General features: G+C 36.5%; 1 protein-coding gene across 4 annotated transcripts in view; it reads right to left on the minus strand.

The window, feature by feature from the left end:
* The window catches only part of LOC110382228 (nephrin), a 273247-nt gene that overhangs the window by 214023 nt on the left and 38781 nt on the right, over positions 1-20443 (minus strand). For all 4 annotated transcript variants that reach the window (XM_049852109.2, XM_049852108.2, XM_049852110.2 and 1 more), the window contains exon 2: positions 377-539. In XM_049852109.2, coding sequence (XP_049708066.2) covers positions 377-455 — 79 coding nt within the window. In that variant the 5' untranslated portion in view covers positions 456-539. The remainder of the gene's footprint in view (positions 1-376; positions 540-20443) is intronic.

Consider the following 20443-nt stretch of genomic DNA (forward strand, 5'->3'; position numbering starts at 1 on the left):
AACAAGTTTCAGCCGGAATGCTTATGAATGTTACATGTACTTGTAGTTCTACAAATGATTTATGGACTGCGTTTTATTCGCTGTTAGTTATGTGCCAGTTTCTTGACATTAGAAATTGTCGTCTTTTCTATGTAGTACTTTTACTAAACATTGCTTTTAGGAATTATTAAGTGTATGATGAAAAACAACCACTGTTAATATGACCTCACAATTCATGTTTCATAAGTTTGGTTATTTTTGAGAGTACGTTCGGGCAAGACAGTGGTCTGCCAGTTTAGAAAAAACTTTTATGGTTAGGCTAGTCACATAGCTAGAATTTCTAACATTCAAAACGTATGGCATCCGCATGTTTATTACTATCTAATGTACTACTTACCTAGTTTATCCTGCAGCACGGTCTTGGTGTCTCCGTGCACGAGGCACAGGATGAGGAAGAGTGCCACGTGCGGCGCCATGGCGGCGGCGGGGGGCGGTCACGTGCGCGGGGGGCGGGGCCGAGCCGCGGCGCTGCGTGCGCGACGGTACATGCCTTGATGATGCTGGAATAGAGAACCAGTGTTATATTTCATGTTACCTTAAAATGAATACATAATTTTACTTAATAATAGTTGAGAGAGATTCGTAAAGAAGGTGTAAGATATAAATTATACAGCTGTTGCAAAGATGTACCCACATCACATGATGAATCCAACTTAAAGTCATAAAAAGTTAGATCGATACTTTTCCAATTCATATTTTACAAAAATTAATAGCAAAGTTATTAATTTTAATACGATAAGTAATGGAGATTTATCGAAGCGATTTACGTAAAAAATATTGATACCACAAAACCAATCAAGTTTATTTATCATAGCCGAGTCAGAAACCCATTTGTGGCTAGATTCAATTTCACTTTAAATTATACTAGACGTCTGATTGACAGCTCAGAATTAAATTAAATTTTGGCCATGATTGTACCTCTCTACAAAATGTGTAATTCAAAACATAATTTAAAAATTAAAAAGTGTTACACAAAATCAACATTTATTCTCAATCCAAAATTTTGAAACTCATAAAAAATGGACATTTTAATTAATTGGAACAGAAAATAGACTTGGAGAGTTGGCAAGCTTCGGATGATACTAGCTTTTATTAATTTAAGCTTAACTTGAAGTTTTAAGTGAGTAACTTAAAAGTGGAATTAAGTTTGATGGCGAGTTTATTGCGACCTGACCTTTGGGGGGCGATGCTAAGTTTCGGTAACTGACGACAGTATCCTGTTTAAATTCTGCACAATTTATAAGCTGTGATTAAGTTACCGTCGCAACTTCAAAGAAAAACATAGTACGCCGATGTTTTAATTTTCTTTCCACATTTTAGTCCGCGACATGTTCATAGTACAGTATTATATATTGCTCGCGTGCACAAAATGGTACCAAATATACATTTGCCTCCATTATGTTGGCACTACATAAACGTTGCTCTCTGCACATATGCACTGCATTAAGTGAAAAAAGCGAATGCAACCAGTAAAGTTGCAATACAAACCGCCGCGGAGTAACATAAAGCGTGTAAATTTGAAATGAGCTCCAGTAACATAGTCGGCTCCAAGGCCAGATAAAACTTCTCAGTTCCGCAGCAGAATTTCAAAAAGGAATTAACCTGGACTCTCTCCCTGGACACAACGACAGATTTTATTACCGCCATGAATAAATTCCACCGTTGGGAGCACCGCGTCGCACCTCGTAAATTATAACGACACTTTAAACCCTCGGACCGATTTACTGCGCCGCTTTACTGCGCGATGGTATAAACATGTGGCGTACTCACGCAGCGATGGATGTTGTGTTAAATTATATCGTCGACGGCTGATTGGGCTTGTGGTAGCCGATTATTTCGGCCGTTTAGGGCTGATTTTAAGGGCGTTAGCACATCGAGGGGCACGCGGACTGTGGTTTGTGCTACTAATAGTCCGACACGCTATCAATCACTTCCGTGGCATTGACCCGCTTTTTATTGAATGAGGGTTCCACCTTGATACACAACAAATACGTGGCATTGGTTTCAGCAGCTTTCCACATTACTATTCTCAATGACTAGAATCGATGTGTGTTGATTTTCCAAGCAACTTAGCTTATAAAATTATGATACTGCATTATTAATGTTTCTACAAGCAGAATATAAGTATGCTGCAAAAGCACTCAACGATATGATCTAAAGTATTTATTTTATTGTGTCTTAAATGAAGTCACTCTCAAGCCATTAAACTATCAAATAGAGGACCTCTTTTCAGTGCCAAAATAAATTAATTTCAAAACTAAATGCAATATAACATTATTGCATTGCCTCTAATGTACTGATTGAATTTACTAGATTTTTCATCGATTCATTTTTTTGCTGAAAACAGAATAACCCTTGATCTACTCCACGAGAGCGGAATGACATAACAGTGTATTTACAACTTAGCATAACACCTTCCTCGTGTTACGCATTTTATGACGTCATCTTACATTTCTTGGTCCTTATACGGAACCTTGGTGCGAAGGACCAAATTTTATGGTTATTAAAAATTTTGTGACTGGCCTTATCTTGCGTCATTAAAAAAGGGTTTTATTGTGTGAAGCGCAGCCTGCGGTCCAGTTACTGGATGGGTGACTGCCACAGTTGGGAGAAATGCTCCTAAAATTGAGCTGTATAAGTAATTGCTTCATTCTATTAACAGTTATTTTTTTTTTATGTATATTTGTTTATGTCTCTTTTATTTTTGTTTCATTACGGTGATAGTTTATTTTAATTTCTATGATCTTATTTTAAATTCGTTGCAAAAATAATAATATTTAAAATGTACGTTTTATTTTAGTAGAAATAGGTGATAAAGAATATTATTTTGATAGCTCCACTTAAAATTAAGTACCAATAAAGTAGGATCATAAATAACTTATTTTTCATTAAGTGCTCCGACATGTTTTTAGATAATGATCATAGAAAATAACTAAAGTGAAACCTGTAAAAAAATACTAAATATAATTTTATAATTCCTTTTGTAAAATAAGGTTCACTAACTTTACAAGATTATTATCTCATCGTCTATTGTTTTAGACACTTTCAAACGAAATTAAGCACTAACGTCTCTCATCATTGCGCGAAGAAAAACTCAACAATTAATTATTAATCATTTAACATTTTGGTACTACATTTTATAATTACCAACTTCAGAAAATACATATAATAAACAACTTAGGTATTCCTTATTTTCATTATTTGTTTTCCTAATCTGAATTTGACCACAGCACTCAGAGAAACATTAATTTCTAAAGACTTTTGAACTTTAATGAATATTCTCAGAATTTTCATAACAAAATTGTCATTGTTTTTCCTAATGGCACAAACAAACACAAACATCTAGATATATTTTTCATGATATATACAACTTCTAACCACAATGTTTTATTTTCAATATTATTTTATCTCTTGGCATAAATCTAAATAGGTACTTTAACAATTCATAACAATTATAACATACTACGCCATGAACAAAATACTTTTAAACCGTATCGATATAGCAAGCGCCACAAACCAACAGAATCTGGTATAGACAACGAAAAAGAAATCTGACCACAGCAATAAAATAACTAGAAGTGAAACAAATGTGAACATTGGAACACTAACATTCAGTTTATGTTTGGAGGCGAGCGCATTTTGTGCGGCCGCCTGACTGATGGCGATGCGCTTTCCAGTGCTGCGGGTGGATACACATCGATGTTCCGCCGATACTGCGGTTTATTTTTACATTTCTTTTTTTACTTTTAAACTTTATTTCAATAGAAAACAAACAACCAAGTTAAAGACTAAAGATTTTTCAGATTAATAAAGACAGCTAGCTTATGCTTAGAAAATCTTTTAGACTACCAAAATCCTCTGTCAAACCCACATTATCCACGGCATCCACAAAAGCCTGAGCTACTAGGCTAGCAGAGCTGAGCAAGAGGTCGCTCGCGTCATTTGCTGGCTGAGATAGTGTGTGTAATGTGTCGCGCTCGTGCTGCGTCACACGGTTTAATTAAACCGAGGCCGCGGCTGGACACCACAGACCATTTCGGTAACAAAGCTGATTTATAATTGAAAGCCAATACGTTTAGGAAGTGCCTCCTGCTCTGTATGCATGAGGTCATTTGTTTCAGCTAAATTCTGCGATTTTAGATTACTCTGTTTGGCTAAGCTTGTTTGTTCGGGTCATATATTGTCCTAGATAATTAGTTCGGATAGGCGAATATTTTCGTTGAAATATCACAGCAGGATTTTTGGTTTAAATGAAAAAACTGAACTTCCTACATATATCTGTTACCTTTTAATCCGACATAAAAGTCCCCACTTCAAAGGTACGCACTCGAAAAAAATTCAAAACTGAAAATATTCATCAGTGTGTAGGAACGCAACAAATAGTTGTACAAAAGCGCCGCCTCCGCCGATATCTCATCAGCGGCAACAAACGGTTTCGTCAGCGTTTTTTCGTCCATAAAGCAAGCATGTCGAGTCTCCGGCCGAATGTCCACATGAGTACATTCGGCCGGCGTAATGGATTGTGACATTTATGGGCGAGACGCTCCCGATATTTGCTTCGACAGCGGCCAATCATTATAAATCACCGACTGAAACTCTAATAAACTCGTCTGTTGTTGGTCTCAATGCAAATGCGATTGAAATTTTGATTAAACCCAAGCCAGATGTTTGTGTTTATTGTGCTCCTAGTTTGATAGATGTGTTTTGTGAGGATCGCGTGACATGAGCTTCATCATTATAAAGTGACGCCTGAAATAATCCATTTGCGAAGCCTGAGTGGAATCGGATTGATTGTGATTAATAGATTATATAAGCTATCACTATCGGACTGAATATTGGCAAGACTACAACACATAACAACAAAAGATTAACAAACAAACTCGTGTTTTTGTTTGCACAACGCGTGCAGAATAAAATCGGGAATTTCTGAAAACACAGTTGAGAGTACAATAGCTGTGTTGAGCAACGTACACTTAAACTATTTCCCATTAAGCCGGTTGTAACATCGGCGCTGGCAGATCGAGAGCCAATGAAATTGTTCTAGAAATAATCGGAACAATCGTTTGTAGTGCCCTCTAGCGGTGAGCGCGGCAAATTGAAGTATGCGCAGAACAATGCATGTTTTTGTTTGAATTTCGAACTTCTTTGTTTTGTTACAAAATATGTGAATTGAGTCACATAGTTGCAAATTGCTATGCTTTTTTACTCTGTTAAACGGCTATTCTCGTTTGGACTAGGATTTTAAAATCATTCAATAGTAATAATTTTCACGTAGGTATTGCTCCGGCCAAAATCAATATTCGACATTTTCTCGAAGATTTTCTTTCACCCGGATCCAAGTTCAGAAACTGGAAACGATTAGACGCCTAAAAGTTTCCGTCGATCAGATTCATTAACAAACTGTTAAAAAAACGTTTTATACTAAAACTTTCCGTAAAACCTTTTATAGAATTTTTATACGGCGTGAAAACGGCTCATAGGCAGTATAGATCGCTATAATATTATTATAGCAAGTAATTCTTATCACGGAGGGCGAACTAATAGCGAAATAAATCGGATTGATACAGTGGCCCGCGGACTCGATTATTAGCTGTTGTTCGGAGGGTGGGGCGGGGTGGGGTGAGGTGGGGCAGGGTGGGGGATGTGTGGACAGGTAAGTAATCAGAGGGCTTGTGGATTGATGGGGCCCGCTTGTGTGATGGAGCTCAGTAATAGGTGTTTGTAATAAAATCAAATGGTTAACGTATAATGTTATGTATGGTATGTACATATTATGTTACCAACTAGAGTGACAATGATGGTTTAGTGATAGTAAGATTTCAAAGACATTTTTAAATAAAATGGTACACAAGTTCTTGCGTTACTCACCAATAAAAAAATATTTCATATTACTGATAAAGTGTCGAATGACGAACTTTGTGATTTACGAGTACTACGGTAAATAATTTGATTTACCTACATCAACCTTGACTATAACAATTACATGTCACTGATTTCTTAGAAAAATCACACGTCGACTACAGTTCCATCTAACCATATAGAATATGTTCCTTGGGTTCGTTATTCCAATATCTGTGGTATGTATTGTTTCATAAACGTCGTGAATCGCTGGCCACGAAGAGACGGGATATATCCGAGTCGGGCTTCGTTCCTCCGAGACCTTTGGCTCGACAAACAATACACATCTAACATAACAGGCACTGATTACGTGTGAAAAGAGTCTTAGTAATGTCTATTGATATCTGTCTACGAGTAATGAAAATTTCTCACTCATATGAAATCCTGAGAACTCATTCTTATATGTCGACAAAACTGTTTTCAGCACTTATAAGTTAGGTCAATTATTCATTTAATAATTCAATACGAATTTACTAAATGACTCCAACAAAACTCCTGATAAGAAATTATTAAAGCCAAAACATTTCAACAACTTCAAGTTTAATATTGCCGGAAAATAAATAACTATAATCATTTAAGCAATTATCGAGCTATGAGCGTTAGTACCGCGGAAGTGTCACTTGGTGACATGTAATTGACACTAACAGCCGTTCCGTATTTATACGATGGCAATTAAAAGAAATTGCGTTGCTTATGAGGTGTATACGTAATGGGGCCGATAGTGTACTGAAGCCTGTAGTGATTGATTGGTGTGGAACACGAGACCTGTAATTTGTTTTAATGCAATATGAGTGTAGGTTCTGAACAAATTGACCACTATAGGTGGAGAATTAGTCTCTGGGAAAAGGTAATTAATTTCGGCTTATGACGTCACGGCAAACGGAATTGTTTTAAATCTTAGATTAGTGGATCGGAAACCCCGATAAAGATTCAGATATTTTATTGCAAAGAACAATAATGAACAAGTCCCAATGTTAGACTTTACTCAGGTAACCTGTCGTGTTTAGAAACATAAATACTGTTATGTACAGAACCAGTTAAGATTCAAAGGAAGAGGAATTCAAGTATTAAATACTATTATGTAGTAAGTACTTACGCTCATCTTTAATCATAGCTAAGAGGTCGTTAAAATTCGATAATGGACCATGTTTGAAGCCCCACTCAGTACTTGTGGCCAGTAACTTGCTTCATCAATATTAATCTACCGACCCGGACGTCTCCTACTCATCTTCTAGAGTAATATTAAATAAGTAGTAACTTCATGTTTTATTTGCAAACTTCAATATGTCTATAATTATGAAAAGCTGATTGAAATGCGGTGCATTACTGAGAATATTTCCTTCCTTCCTTGCGTATCAAAGAATTTAATTAATATAAGAACTTGCTGGTATAAGGTTATTAAAAAAGATACCATGAAAATTATCATGTTTAAAGGATGTTGAAATAAATGTTTCTCCTAACGATGTCACTATTATGATAAACTATATGTATTCCCCGCGGTCCCATTGGAACTACATCCAGCACCCGGAAAAAAGGCCTATGTTTTTTTATTTGGATCTTTTATTAAGGATTATTTATGGCTCATCATCAATTATAACATAATTTCAGTACCTATTTTCAGAAAAAAACGTAAAGTTGTTGTGTTTTAAAACTACCTAAAAATAATCTTAAACAATAAGCCTACAATATACGATATTTTTCGCGTCTTGAACAACAATTTTCCGCGATATTTACCAATAAACACAGGGAACGTGTGTGGACGGAAAGTTTGCAACAACTTCCGCCGAGCTGTAGGTGCTGCGTGCGTGCAGCTTCGTGACCGCCGCCACATTACACCCGCGGGCCAGCGCGGGGGTGAGGCGCCGGCCGCGGGGGAGCGGGGGACACCGGTAATACCGATACTTTGACTTTGAAAGTGGATACTTTACCCCAGCCAGGAAGTAGAGAGACTTCTTATGGGAATAGCGGTGTTTCTTGTAATTTGATTAATGAAGCTTTTCGGTATCCATAGGTATGTGTGGTAAGCCTGGCCGAAAAGGTACACGTGATTTATTACGAAACCTTTTATTGCTAAGTAATGGATAACAATACAAAAGGGATTACGCAAGTAATACAAGCGCAGAGTGACGTGACACGATATAACTGTATCGCTGATATTGAAGTTCTGACGGTTTTTCTCCCATCCACACACATCTGTACAGCTCTGTTACGTAACGACTCTGACTATCGCAAAATGTTTGTCTAAGAAACTCAATTCAAGAACTTCATTTCACTTCGAAATGAATTAGTCGGTACCGAAGTAATTTAATTCAACGTCATCAACCTTCAAGACGGTAATGTAACAATTAAATACGGAAAGTTCCAAACTTCTTATATTCTAATTATCTTGATTAAAATCCAGATCTCCAACGAACATGTAAGTTGGTTTATTCAACGGCTGTTTAGAAACAAACTTCAGACTACTCTATAATTAAAGAATTAAACTTGAGTAAGCACTTTAATCGCATGGCAATTTGCAGATGGAAGGCAGCCAACCGCGACCGGCCCCGACAGCTCGCGACTCAGATAAACTCACTTCACATAATCAATGACTGTATCTTCTGAAATAATTAAAGTAATGATAAAAACTCCGGAACATTCAAAAGGGTTCCTACGAGAGATAAAAAATGTTGGGACTTGAGTGCGGAACGCGGAGAGATTAATTTATTTTTCAGAAATTAGTTTAATCAGGAACTCTCACGGGGGAAATCTGGGCGAGATAAAAACTTCACGGAAAGGGTTCCTTTTGATGATTCGCATCAGTTAATAAAGGTAGTTGTTCTGTCGGAACCCACAGGCCGGCTAGCTACTGAGAAATATAACACTGCGCTATATATTTCCCTCGATATCCCCTTTGTCTAATGTTCAACTAAGGTACATGTAAATTACCCCGGTCGGGTTGTTACAGATTATAGATTCACGTTTACTAAATGTATTTCAGAGTAGTAACATTGTAGTGTATTAATATAAATTCTGAGTTGAATATTACATTACCCGACAATAATGAACAAAGTGCTGTGCGAAATTCCTAGTCGAGGAGAGTTCAATTATTTGGGGTCCTAAATATCTGTGTTGTGTGTAAGGTACGTGGTGGCTGGGGCGACCGCAAACTGGAGTAAAATATCCATCCATCAGCGTGTCACTACGGAGACTGGGGACTAAATGGAATACTATGTGAGCTCCTTGTATATAGTAAGTACTATATTATGTACGGAGAAATACTTCGGGAGACGTTAAAGAATTTCGGTCGATATCGATTGCTAAATAGAGCGAAATGCTGTGTCGCACTCTAAAAACTTTTACGGTATTATAGTAATGCAATGTGTATGTAAATCAGCATAATTTGTAAAGCTCTTATTATCCTGCACGTTCGCAATTTTTTTGCCTCGTATGATGGGCCTTTTCCACTTAATGCGACAAGAGTATTGTACGGTTGTAACTCAAAAGGTCAGTCCTTTTATCGGAATGAAGTAGAAATGAGACGAAAATAGATTTTGTTTAGCCGATTTAGATAGGTACAACAATTGATGGAGAGCTTCTAACGAATCCGGCTTATAATAGAGGAACTAGGAGTTGCTACGTAGAGGCGGCTAGATTCACGAACGTCTCAACAATTACGTGTAAACTTCAACCCAAAACTGAAACTAAGGTAAGACGAGCTTCAAGCAATTAACGGCGATCGATCTTAATTGATTAGCCGCAGTTGAGAAGATTTCATAAATTGTTTTATAAAGAATCTAATGGGCTTGGAGGGAGAATTTTCCCCACTCGGCGAACTTCACAAGTCGACTCAGTTCAATCTTAATTGTTTCATTTAAGTCGTTCAAGTTGATTTGATGGAGATACTCGACTCATGATCCCGATCCGGTAAGCTTCCATTAAATATTGAAAGAACCATTTTGCTGATCATTGTTTTTCTTAATATCGGATTAGGAATTTGTTCCCGTTACCGTTTCGACAATTGCTTTGAAGGGAAGGAAATTACGTAATAGGAACTCTGAGCGATAAGCCGGCTTCATCTGTTTCAGTGACGAGAGCGGCGCATGCTCTGCTGTCATCGTCAATAACTTTACATAAAATAAACTTATATAAAGTGAGCTATTTGAAAATGAAACGAGTAAAATTTTACAAAAGTATCATTAGCTAAACGAGCGAATACACTTGTGATAATGAGCTCATATGTCCACACACGAGCCGAGTTTAATTTAAAGCGAAATTAAAACATTGAATCTGTTTTTCATGAGTGTCTACAGGAGCAATTAAGTATAGTGAGCGTGCTATCAAACATTCAGGCGGAGCAACGACCCGAGGCTCAGCGTGAAGATGAAACCGTGCTGCATCATGCAAGCCGCATGCATGAATGATGCCTTGTTGTGAGATATCGCGATGAGTTCATAACTTATTACCAAGCTTCTAGAATTTGTTTTAAAATATCCTACGTGTACTGCTTCTACAATGACGGGAGATGGAAAATGAAATTGTGTCGAGACTCCCAACTGTTATAATAACAGAAGGCAAAAGTTTCCGTCTTGTTACGTTAACAGTTTTTTCGCTGTTTAGGTCTTTGCGTATTGACCTACTTTCCTCAAATTTCTTTAGCAAGCTTAGGTTAGTTTAACATAGTTTTCTTGTATTGAAGACGCTTATGCTTGCCTCTAGTGGGCCTCCATCGACTGCTGACAAAATAACCGGTCACTGAATGTTAAGCAGATCGTCGTTACGTTTTATTGGGATCCATTCCATGCCATGTTCCCCCGGTTCCCCCATTCCGTTCTACGTTTTACCCCATTTCGCTATTTTATTTTGCGTTTCTTTCCAATTTGTATTGCCTGATGGTTCTAACGATTATCTTGTAATTATGTTTATTGGCGGGTCCTGTTATTTGGTAGCAGTTCAATTACTACTGAAATGATAACGTTCACGTTATGAGTTTCTTTTTTACCCTAAAAGTTGAAACGATAAAATAAAAATCTTGTTTCAGCCTATTACACTGAGTTTGAACAAAACCCAGCCTAGCCCTCGCGACGTGTCTAATAAGCAATGACTGGGAGCTCCGACAAGTTCGTAATTGCATTGGTACTTCTACAAGTAAAGTAGAAGACATCATAAAGTGTAGTCCCATTAGTGCTTGTAAAAGATCTCATTAGTAGTCTACTACACTTATAAAATAACTTGAAAAATAGCGTTCAACTTACAAATAGGTATTACATTAAAACTTTTAACATTACCTACATTAAAAGTCAGTTTAGACATAAAGCGATCCAAACACGAAGTATTTGCGAAGCTCGTGCCCCGCCTCCCCCTTCGCCCCGCGCTTCGCCCCTCATCCGGGGCGAGTCCGAAACTTTGATGGTCCGATCCAGATTTTTCATCTCCCGACTTATTTGAAATTATAATTCGCCGCGAAGAAATCAAATCAAAATTCCATTTAAACTTGGGATTTCAATATTTGTTTGTTAGGCAGATGTTCGTTATGGTAATCGTTTGCGGTGGTGCTTGACCGGCGACCGGACCGGCCTCCGGCGATCTACGGCATCGGGGGCAACACACCGATTCATATAATTTCATAATTATTTATCTGCTTTACCTCGATATTGTACAATGAAGGTTATGCGCTATCGCAGCGATCAATTATCAAATCATCATTACTGTCACCTCCTAATACCACCCACCCACACCTCATTATGTCACTAATTTCCTAAATCGATCGCTACTGATTTATTATTTGCTCTACAAACCTTTCAGTCAAATAGCTTACTAGCGTTAAAGCAGGCTATTAATTCACTACGAACTAAATTGAGTATAATTGTTTTGGGATTGTTTTTTCCGTGCGACCTTGCGGTAGCCGACTGACCTGCTGATCCCGTGATACGCACGCAAGGTCATTGAACCCCTTACTAATGTCCGCTAATATAACTTGTCAAGGTCACACCCTTATTTGATTAGCTAATAACTCCAAAAGAATTTCTCCAACTATATTATTATGGTCTAAGTTTCAAAAGTGAAATTGTTTCAATGACGCAATTTAAAAGGGCTTCTGACATCAAAGGGTGGTCAGTCAGTTATACACAAAGATAAGGGGTTGGTCTTTGAAAAGAGTAATGTTATTGTGTCACAATTTAAATGTGTGAGACAATGGAATATAAATCCTTAAAAATATGAAGATTATTTTTTTGAATAGCCTTTCATGAGATGACGTAGCCTGAACGGACAACTCACAATGTGAATGCATGGATGGATTCCAAAAAGTTTCACAAAAGGTACTACGGAACATGATCTGATCGCAAGAAATCTACCTAATCTGAAAGATAAAATAACACATTTATCTCTGGCTAAAAAGAGACATGGTAAAAAAATACTTTATCCATACTGCTATAAATATGCCCATATTCTATAAATAATCTCCTAATGACATCTTCTCTCTTCCCACGCAGCATCGTACATATTATTAAAATTCTTAAGATACATGCTTATGTTTACCTGAGTGCCTTGATTATTATATTAATTTCATCATTTTGCAAATATGCCTTAAGGTAATTAATACATTTTAAAATGTTTGTTTTAAAAAAGAACAAGGAAAACAAAGCCTAATGACGTGATCAAACATAGTTACAGTATTACGGTAACCGAGGCAGAACTGCCTCAATAACAATCAATACGAAGTAACCCTTCAATGAATTTCGTGTTTATTTCGCTATAAATAACATTTGGGTCTATTAGACACAAAAGCGAAACCGTTAGCAATACCGTTTTAATTCCAATCATAACTCGAAACAAACAGAATCAAATATAAACCAATAAACATCAAACAGCGATATTATTAACATCATGTTTAGAAATGTCATCATTCTCAGTGAAGCGAATTCAAGTTGGACATTTTGCTACAAATGCTTTCGAAGGCATTCAGTTACGTTTAATTGCGTCGGAGTGAAGCGAACCAAACAGAAAAACTCAAGGTAATTCGTTAAAATTGAAATAACATTAAAATCTGCGATACCTTTGAGAAAGGCTTACACCAGTATTACGGAAGAGAGATTTATAATTTAAAAATTCTCATTGATTCCGTTTGCATTTATTTGCGCGGTATTCGGAGCGTATTAAAATTTTCATTCCGACGTTGTTTCGGGTTTTTGTCGGTTACGACCTAAATCAAATTCACTGTTATCTCAGGGGATCGCCTTATTAGCTATGAATTTGGGCAAATATTTATATGCTCTGCAAATATTTGAATGGGTGTATTTCCATGTATATGATATAACCGAAGCTGTGTTGTTTGCTTAAATACATAAATATGAGTAGTCAAACCAACAAGCAGGTAACAACATTCAGCAAATTGTTTCGATTACACTTTTCTTTGTAACACGTTGACGTTTATTTGCGCTACTAATTAGCAAAGCAAAGAAGCAAATTTAATTTATCACGTTGCTATTTACAATGTATTTTAGTTGAAAATTATATAGGCCACCACATCCACAAACTTTAACTAAAGACAACAACAGGAGGTTAAACTTGGGAACTGTAAATCAAAGCTGTGGTTAACACAATTTGCCTACTGTCTGCTGCCAACATCTTCTATTTCGTAATAACTTCTCATTGATACAAATGAATTTAATTCGCAGCGTATATACGACAGCAACTTGTTAACAATTCACAGTTGAATCAAAAATGTTGTTTGAAATAAATTGATTAACAATTCTAAACCCGATTGGTATTCATGAGCAATTTCTCGAACATCAATGTTCAGTACAAATCAAACGCTATATTCTGGCACGTTGAAGCCTTAAAAATGTCAGATTCACGTCCATAGAACTGGAATCCATTCAAACTGGGATGGTTCCAAATGTAGAAGTATAAAAGGATCTTTTCACAGTCCGCCATTACGCGCGGTTTTGTTTTAGTTGGCATTTGTAATTTTCTTAATTATACACTTGTCGCGAGGCGGCGAATTGGAGCGCTCTCCCTATTCAGCGCGTTATTTAATTTTTGTCGAGCCGAGACCGTCTGCAGACTTCTAAATAAGCTAATGACAGTTCGCGGCGGTTTAATAACTTTACCGACGCTTTAAGGTGCCCAGATGAGGAGAAAATTGAAAAAATATTACCTCGCTGCTTCGAATCCAATTGATTTTAGATGAGTAACTCGACTCGAAAAAGAACGAGCTAACTCCAACACTTGTAACATCATAAAGCTTTTTAATTTTTCAATTTCATATCTCTCGCTCTCGGCTATGTTTAGACAGAGATACTTTCACTTAGCGAGTTTTTCTTACTTTAATGCAACTCATAGTTCACAGTGAAATGGAAAAATAGGACTTTTAATAATATTAAGAATGTTTCGTTGAAGTGAACCTGGGAAAGTGCGCAGTTTGTTGGCAAACAAGTGAACTTTGGTGGAAAGTCGTTGTCAACTTTAGCCACAAAACTATTGCCTTTGAAAAGCAGAATAAATTGAACCCTTAGGCAGGACACTCACTCTTGTTGGACGAATAAGTATTCAAAATGAAAACTGCAAACCACTTTGGACTTTATGTTTATTCAATAGTTTATCCAAAAGAATCACCTAATTTAATTAATATTTGTAAGAATACACTAATAAAATAAAGGACTAATTTGAAAAAATCATTAAACGTAATAAAAGTAAGAGTAATATCAAAATCGAGCACAGCAACCCCACCACCGTGACGGCCGATAAGAATGAAGACAAAACATGGCAACACCCCATTGTGTGTCCCTCATGCTACTTAATAATGATGCTGTTCGACAGCGTACGAGGAAAATATTTACAAAAAATAACTCATAACAATGCTTAAGCACCGGAAAATAAATAAGCCGGTCGGAGGAACAGAGAAGCCATATTTACGAAAGCCACTTAACAATTTTTTTCATAATGGCCAATAATTTTATGAAGCTAAATAGGTACAGTTTCAATTGGCAATTTGATGTAGAATTTCGTAGTCTTTTAATTTTTTTGTGTAATAATTATGTGGACTTTCTTTTTCTTCACTTGGTAAGTTGAAAAACTTTTAAATAAACAAAAAAAAACAGTTTAAGGCTTCTAAAGTTCTAGTAATTATACTCACCAGAATTAAAATACTATAGGTCTCTAAAAATCATATTATTACTGCGTTCTAACCTAACCAGACCTTCCCCAAAGACCAATATAAAGTTAATCGTAAGTCAAAGTTGGCAGAACCTTTTTCACTGCAACTACTACTAGAATATTAAAATCCTCAGCTTAGAGAGTATTAAACGTTTACCTAACAGATAGACATTTAGATTGAGTGGCAAATAAATTGTGAAACTTGTAACATCTATTGATAGTGTACCAGACGCGAATATTGAAATAGTTTTAAAAACTTAGTAAATCTGTCCAGCACTTGATGTCGTACGGGGCTCTCTTGAACGATACGGTGGTTGAGAATTTAAGAGAAAATTACACTCGACCAAAAGCAAAGAATATTATTACCATCAAGCGTAATGAAGTCGGTTATGATAATGACCATAGTTGAAACCAATTCAACAAGTTTTCAACAGTTTCGGTAAAATATGCGAAGGATTGCGGAGCTCGCAAGACAAAGAAAATAATTTTCATAAATCATAGGATGGTTGGAAGTTACGATAGTCCTCTAGGGCAAGAGGGTGAGAATCAATATTTTATTAACACTCTTCAGAGGGCGTAACACTCCGTAATAGTCCGACTGCTGAGGAGGTCAACAAAATAAAGTGTCCAATTTGAGAGGGTCGGCACGAAAAATGACTCCGACCCTACTACTTAGTAAGATAAAGAATTCAAATTTCAAAAATTTTAACACTCGTCTTAAGACATCAATTCTGTGAAAGCGATTTGTGTTTCGTTACAAAGTTAAGCAGAGTAAAATAACATTTTTAGATAAATAAAAACGTAGCTAATTCGAAACATGATAAGTTGCTACTATTTAACTGATTTACTGTGTTACGTTCCTTCGCTTTCTTCTAAAGTTTATTAATATCGTATTGTTGAGCTGTTTTATTTTAGAAAATAAAGTATCAACTTGTTTTGATAGAATCAATTTTTACTTTTTCATTTTTTGTAAAGTACATTTTACCTCTGAAAAGCTTAACACAATAAAGTTAAAAGGACTTGCGAAGTAGATTTCATAAGTTGATTTTATTACAAATCCGGGGAAACAAAGCACTACTTATCTCCGTTTCATTGGAAGCCAGTTTATCCTCTCACTAACAAACTGTCCAACACTGAGTTAAGAATAAAACAAAGGAGACTCAAAACAAAAGGTGGCTGAAAAAATAATTTATACAGTTTACATCCCCCGAGCCCGCCATGAATATAAAACAACAACACTATGGAAACAGAATTTGATATCAATGTTATATAATATTTTATTCTTTTGTATTTACGCCTATTGTTTGTAGGCATCAAACTTGCAAACTATCGTGAGCTTGATTTTGATTCAGAGCGCCTACATAAATCATGAACATATACTTCATCAACTGGTGAATTATTAATTCCGAATAATGAGTCTCAACACTTTTCATAAATGTTTATGTGCCTCAATTAAATGATGAAACAAGAAATTCAGTAAAAAAGGAGCAAGTTTTTAATTTAGGTATAGTAACATTGTTGCCGTGAAATTCAACCTGGCAAGGTTTGTGAAAACAAACAAATCACTAAAACCTTTAATCAAAAACGTCTGAATACAAAATGAGCGACATTTTATTTAAACAAAATACGACACAACCTACTTTCGTTCGTTCATTTCGCAAATCATGTAACCTTACTCCGAACTAAAAAAAGATTACTGATAAAATGTACAAGTTTCGTGCGACCTCGTTACAAGAATTGGATATCGTTACGATACATCTTTGCAATATCATGATCAGGGTCTCAGCGGGTCTAGATTTTTCATCGGCGTGTACTTAGCTCGCGGCGCACGTATTCAGAGTCAACTAACTGAAATGGGTTCTCACTCAGGGCACTCACAGGCGAAAGGTTACCAACCTGTCACTGCGACGATTATTAGCTTGGAGGCCTCGCTACAAACCTCTTACATATTATGTAAACGTCTCTCTGCTAAACTTTACGATATTACGTTTGAGGCGAGGAAATTGGAAACATGTTCTTTTTAACCACTTCAAGTAAATAAGTTTTATAAAGATAAATGACTAAGTTATCACTCACTTTTGTGACCCCCGCTGCTCACTCGCCATAAAAGAAGGAGCAAAAAAAATACAGTCCCTTCGTAAAAAGTTGTGGCAAGAATCTCAACAGGAGCTTGGACTGCTCACGTCGCCGTACCTACATCAAACGGACGATATTTCAGTCCAAGTTACTGCCATAAAAAGTGGAAAGTTCCCACCTTTGCATAAATAGAGGGTACCTCCGTAAAGTACGCAGATGAACACGCCGGCCCGATAGTCGGACCCTTATCGATGTTTATCTCTACCCTGGACAGTCTTTCGGGGTCGACGGATCGACTCCGTCCGCCCGAAGGATTTGCCCACTTTTATCCCGAATTTATTGTTTGTCCTCTTTAATGGGATATGCGAGGACACTGACCGCCCCCGGGATTATGTTTGTAAATAGATGCTGGGTTGTTACGCACAGATTTGGGTCTTGAAACCATGGAGTTAAAAACAAAGTAAACGTCGGCTACAACAAATGAGAGTCAGAGGTGTCCTTTATCGTTCCCAAAGGACGGACTCGGTATTTTTTTGTAATCGGCTAAAAATATAAGAACACGCACCACTTTTGAAATTCGCTATGTTATTCCAGCTGTGGCACCGTGCTCTGAATTATATTTTTATTCCCAGAGAAACACGTCACTATACACGTATTTTTCGAATAAAATTCAATGTATATTCAGGGTGAAAAGCGCGTCTATTTTCATTGAAATCAAATACAAAATATGTAGAAGTCCGCGCGGTAGTTGTGCCGGGTCGTGTCAATGGGGCGCGTTACAACTTTCTGTTTAACTTTGTTGTTGGCAATTCACAATTTTCGTTGTACACGGTCCGGATCAGCGAACTAATTGATACGGACGACGGGAAATCGTTAGCATTAAATTAAACGGCATCCAGATAGACTGGACTCACCGAACTTGTTCAATACGTCGCCAACTGTCGATAGGAAATTCGATTAAATACTTAATTAGCTTTTTTGAGCAGTACTTACATAAAAAAATCTACACCGAAGGTTTTTCTTTCATTGCGAAATGATTAAAGCTTTACTAAAATGAATTTGAAAGAACCTGACAAAACTGACTGAAAATGTTCTCAGTGTGGGACGAAGTTTTTATGAACTGAATCTGGCAGATGATACGAAGTTGTTTCAAACCTTTTAGATCCATATTCATTGAGCAAGATGTACTGCGACAAAAGCCATTCATAACATATTATTTTAGTACTAGTATCTGTAATAATGAGGTAGTACAGTAAATAGAAAGTATGATCTACAATGTATTTGAACATCCGCTCAACGTTATCTATTGAAGAGAAATGGTTTGTTTCACCAATTTGTTAAAATGCATCGTAGACTGCCTGGTAAACATAAAATAGAACCCCGATCCAATATAAAATTGTTTATCTTTTATCAATTTTTAAAAAGCTTTTATTTTTAAAACTTTTATAGTTTCTTGAAATAACGGACGAAATTTTATGAACAAAAATAATGTCAAGTTAAAAATTACAAGCTAAGTTGCTAGATTCAGTTTTACCAAAACACGAAAAACATATTCTAGGAATCGCATCATAATAAAATGTTTTAAACACAGTCTAAATAATAAAAATACTAAACAGACGATCTCCAACTAAAACTAGATAATAACATCGCACAAAACAAACAAGACTATAATAACATTTCTACTAACATGAAAAATAATTAAAAAGTATCTGCAAACAGACGCTATTTCACAAAGAACTCATAAACACGGGTCTCGTAAATAATAAAACGGAATATGAAATACTCGTGAACTCTGATACTACGTACATACAGACAAGCATAATACAGCTTCGGTACATTACTGTGAACACAACAACTTGCTGTATGATACTCGTGACGGTAAGCACTTCGCTCACGAAACCTCATCAGACTCCACTAGCAAACACAAAAAGATTCAACGTTCAGTGTTAATGACGGTAACAAAGCTAAATCGATACAAAACTAATAAAGTCAATCGAGAACTAAACGATTGGGAGGCGATACGGCAAATAGGTCGCGGAATAAAGATACGCTACCTACGTGACCGGAGTCGATATACCGAGTCAATTCGATACTGACGAACGATCGCGAGGATCGATTGCGATAGGCGAAGTTTCGATTTTGAATTTGTAGGTTCACGCCCTAAATGATGCTTGATCGGAACTGTCTGATTTGGGTTGCACGATCTAAAAGTGCAATATTCACACGCTATGTGTGGCGTGACCGGGTTAGGTACACATAATCAGCTGTCGGTCGCCATGATGAATTCGTGTTTGATTTTTGCGGTCTATGTTTCTTAATTAAAAAGCTGACTATGATTTGATCAGGAAACAAAGTTTAAATGAACAAGCGAATAAATGTGCGATTTTCCAATTGATTTAGAACTATGGGATACGTTGGGCTACCACAATGTGGTCACCGACCTTTGGGAATAACAATTACATCGATTCGCTTGCGGAATAGTTAGTAACAATTGTCGAGAGACATGTTTAGCTATGTATATAGTGTTTATAAAATATTTAGGTTTAATATTTTCCCTTCAGCGGTTACACATACAGAAGGAGCTCCTAGTTGCAGGCTGTAAGCAGCTCAGCAAAATAAATAAACACCCGAACAACGTATCCGCACAGAAAATCCATTTTTATATATAAACTCGCAAATCAGATAATCCAAATTGGTTTTTAGACGTAAACTCAATTTTGACATGTATTTTACTTTATCGCGGAGGCAGATAAATTGAGTGAGATACCGCTCGAAATGTGGCGAAGTGTGAATGCTGCAAAATATGTATATCTAGTGGCACTCGGGAAATTTGCTGCTGTATTAAAATATAGTGTTGCCAATCGATGGCTGTGGATAATAATTGCTATTTATAGCTGATAGTCAGATATTTAACATGCACAATAAGTCATGCAAAACATAATTCATGCTTAAAAAATAAAAATATCCCAGTACCAGCTCTTTACTCATGTTTACAGTATACTTTAGATTTATATCCCCAAGGTAAACATCCTGTTAATTATAACTATCTATGCATCTAAACGAATCGGTGGCAAACGTGTGATAAAAACACGCAGTTATTATAATAGTGCAGTAAAATTCTGAGAATAATTTGTCAAGTTAACTATCAACGTAAACAGAATACGCTGTGTGAAGTTTTTTTGAACGTTTTACTGAGAAACATCCATTAGCAACACGAGTATGGAATAAACAAACCTGTAACACTGAAAGGCATATCAAATACCTGCTTTATCTCTTATTTTGGAAACAAAAA

This window comes from Helicoverpa armigera, chromosome 6 (assembly GCF_030705265.1).
Source record: "Helicoverpa armigera isolate CAAS_96S chromosome 6, ASM3070526v1, whole genome shotgun sequence".
Taxonomy (NCBI): Eukaryota; Metazoa; Arthropoda; class Insecta; order Lepidoptera; family Noctuidae; genus Helicoverpa; species Helicoverpa armigera.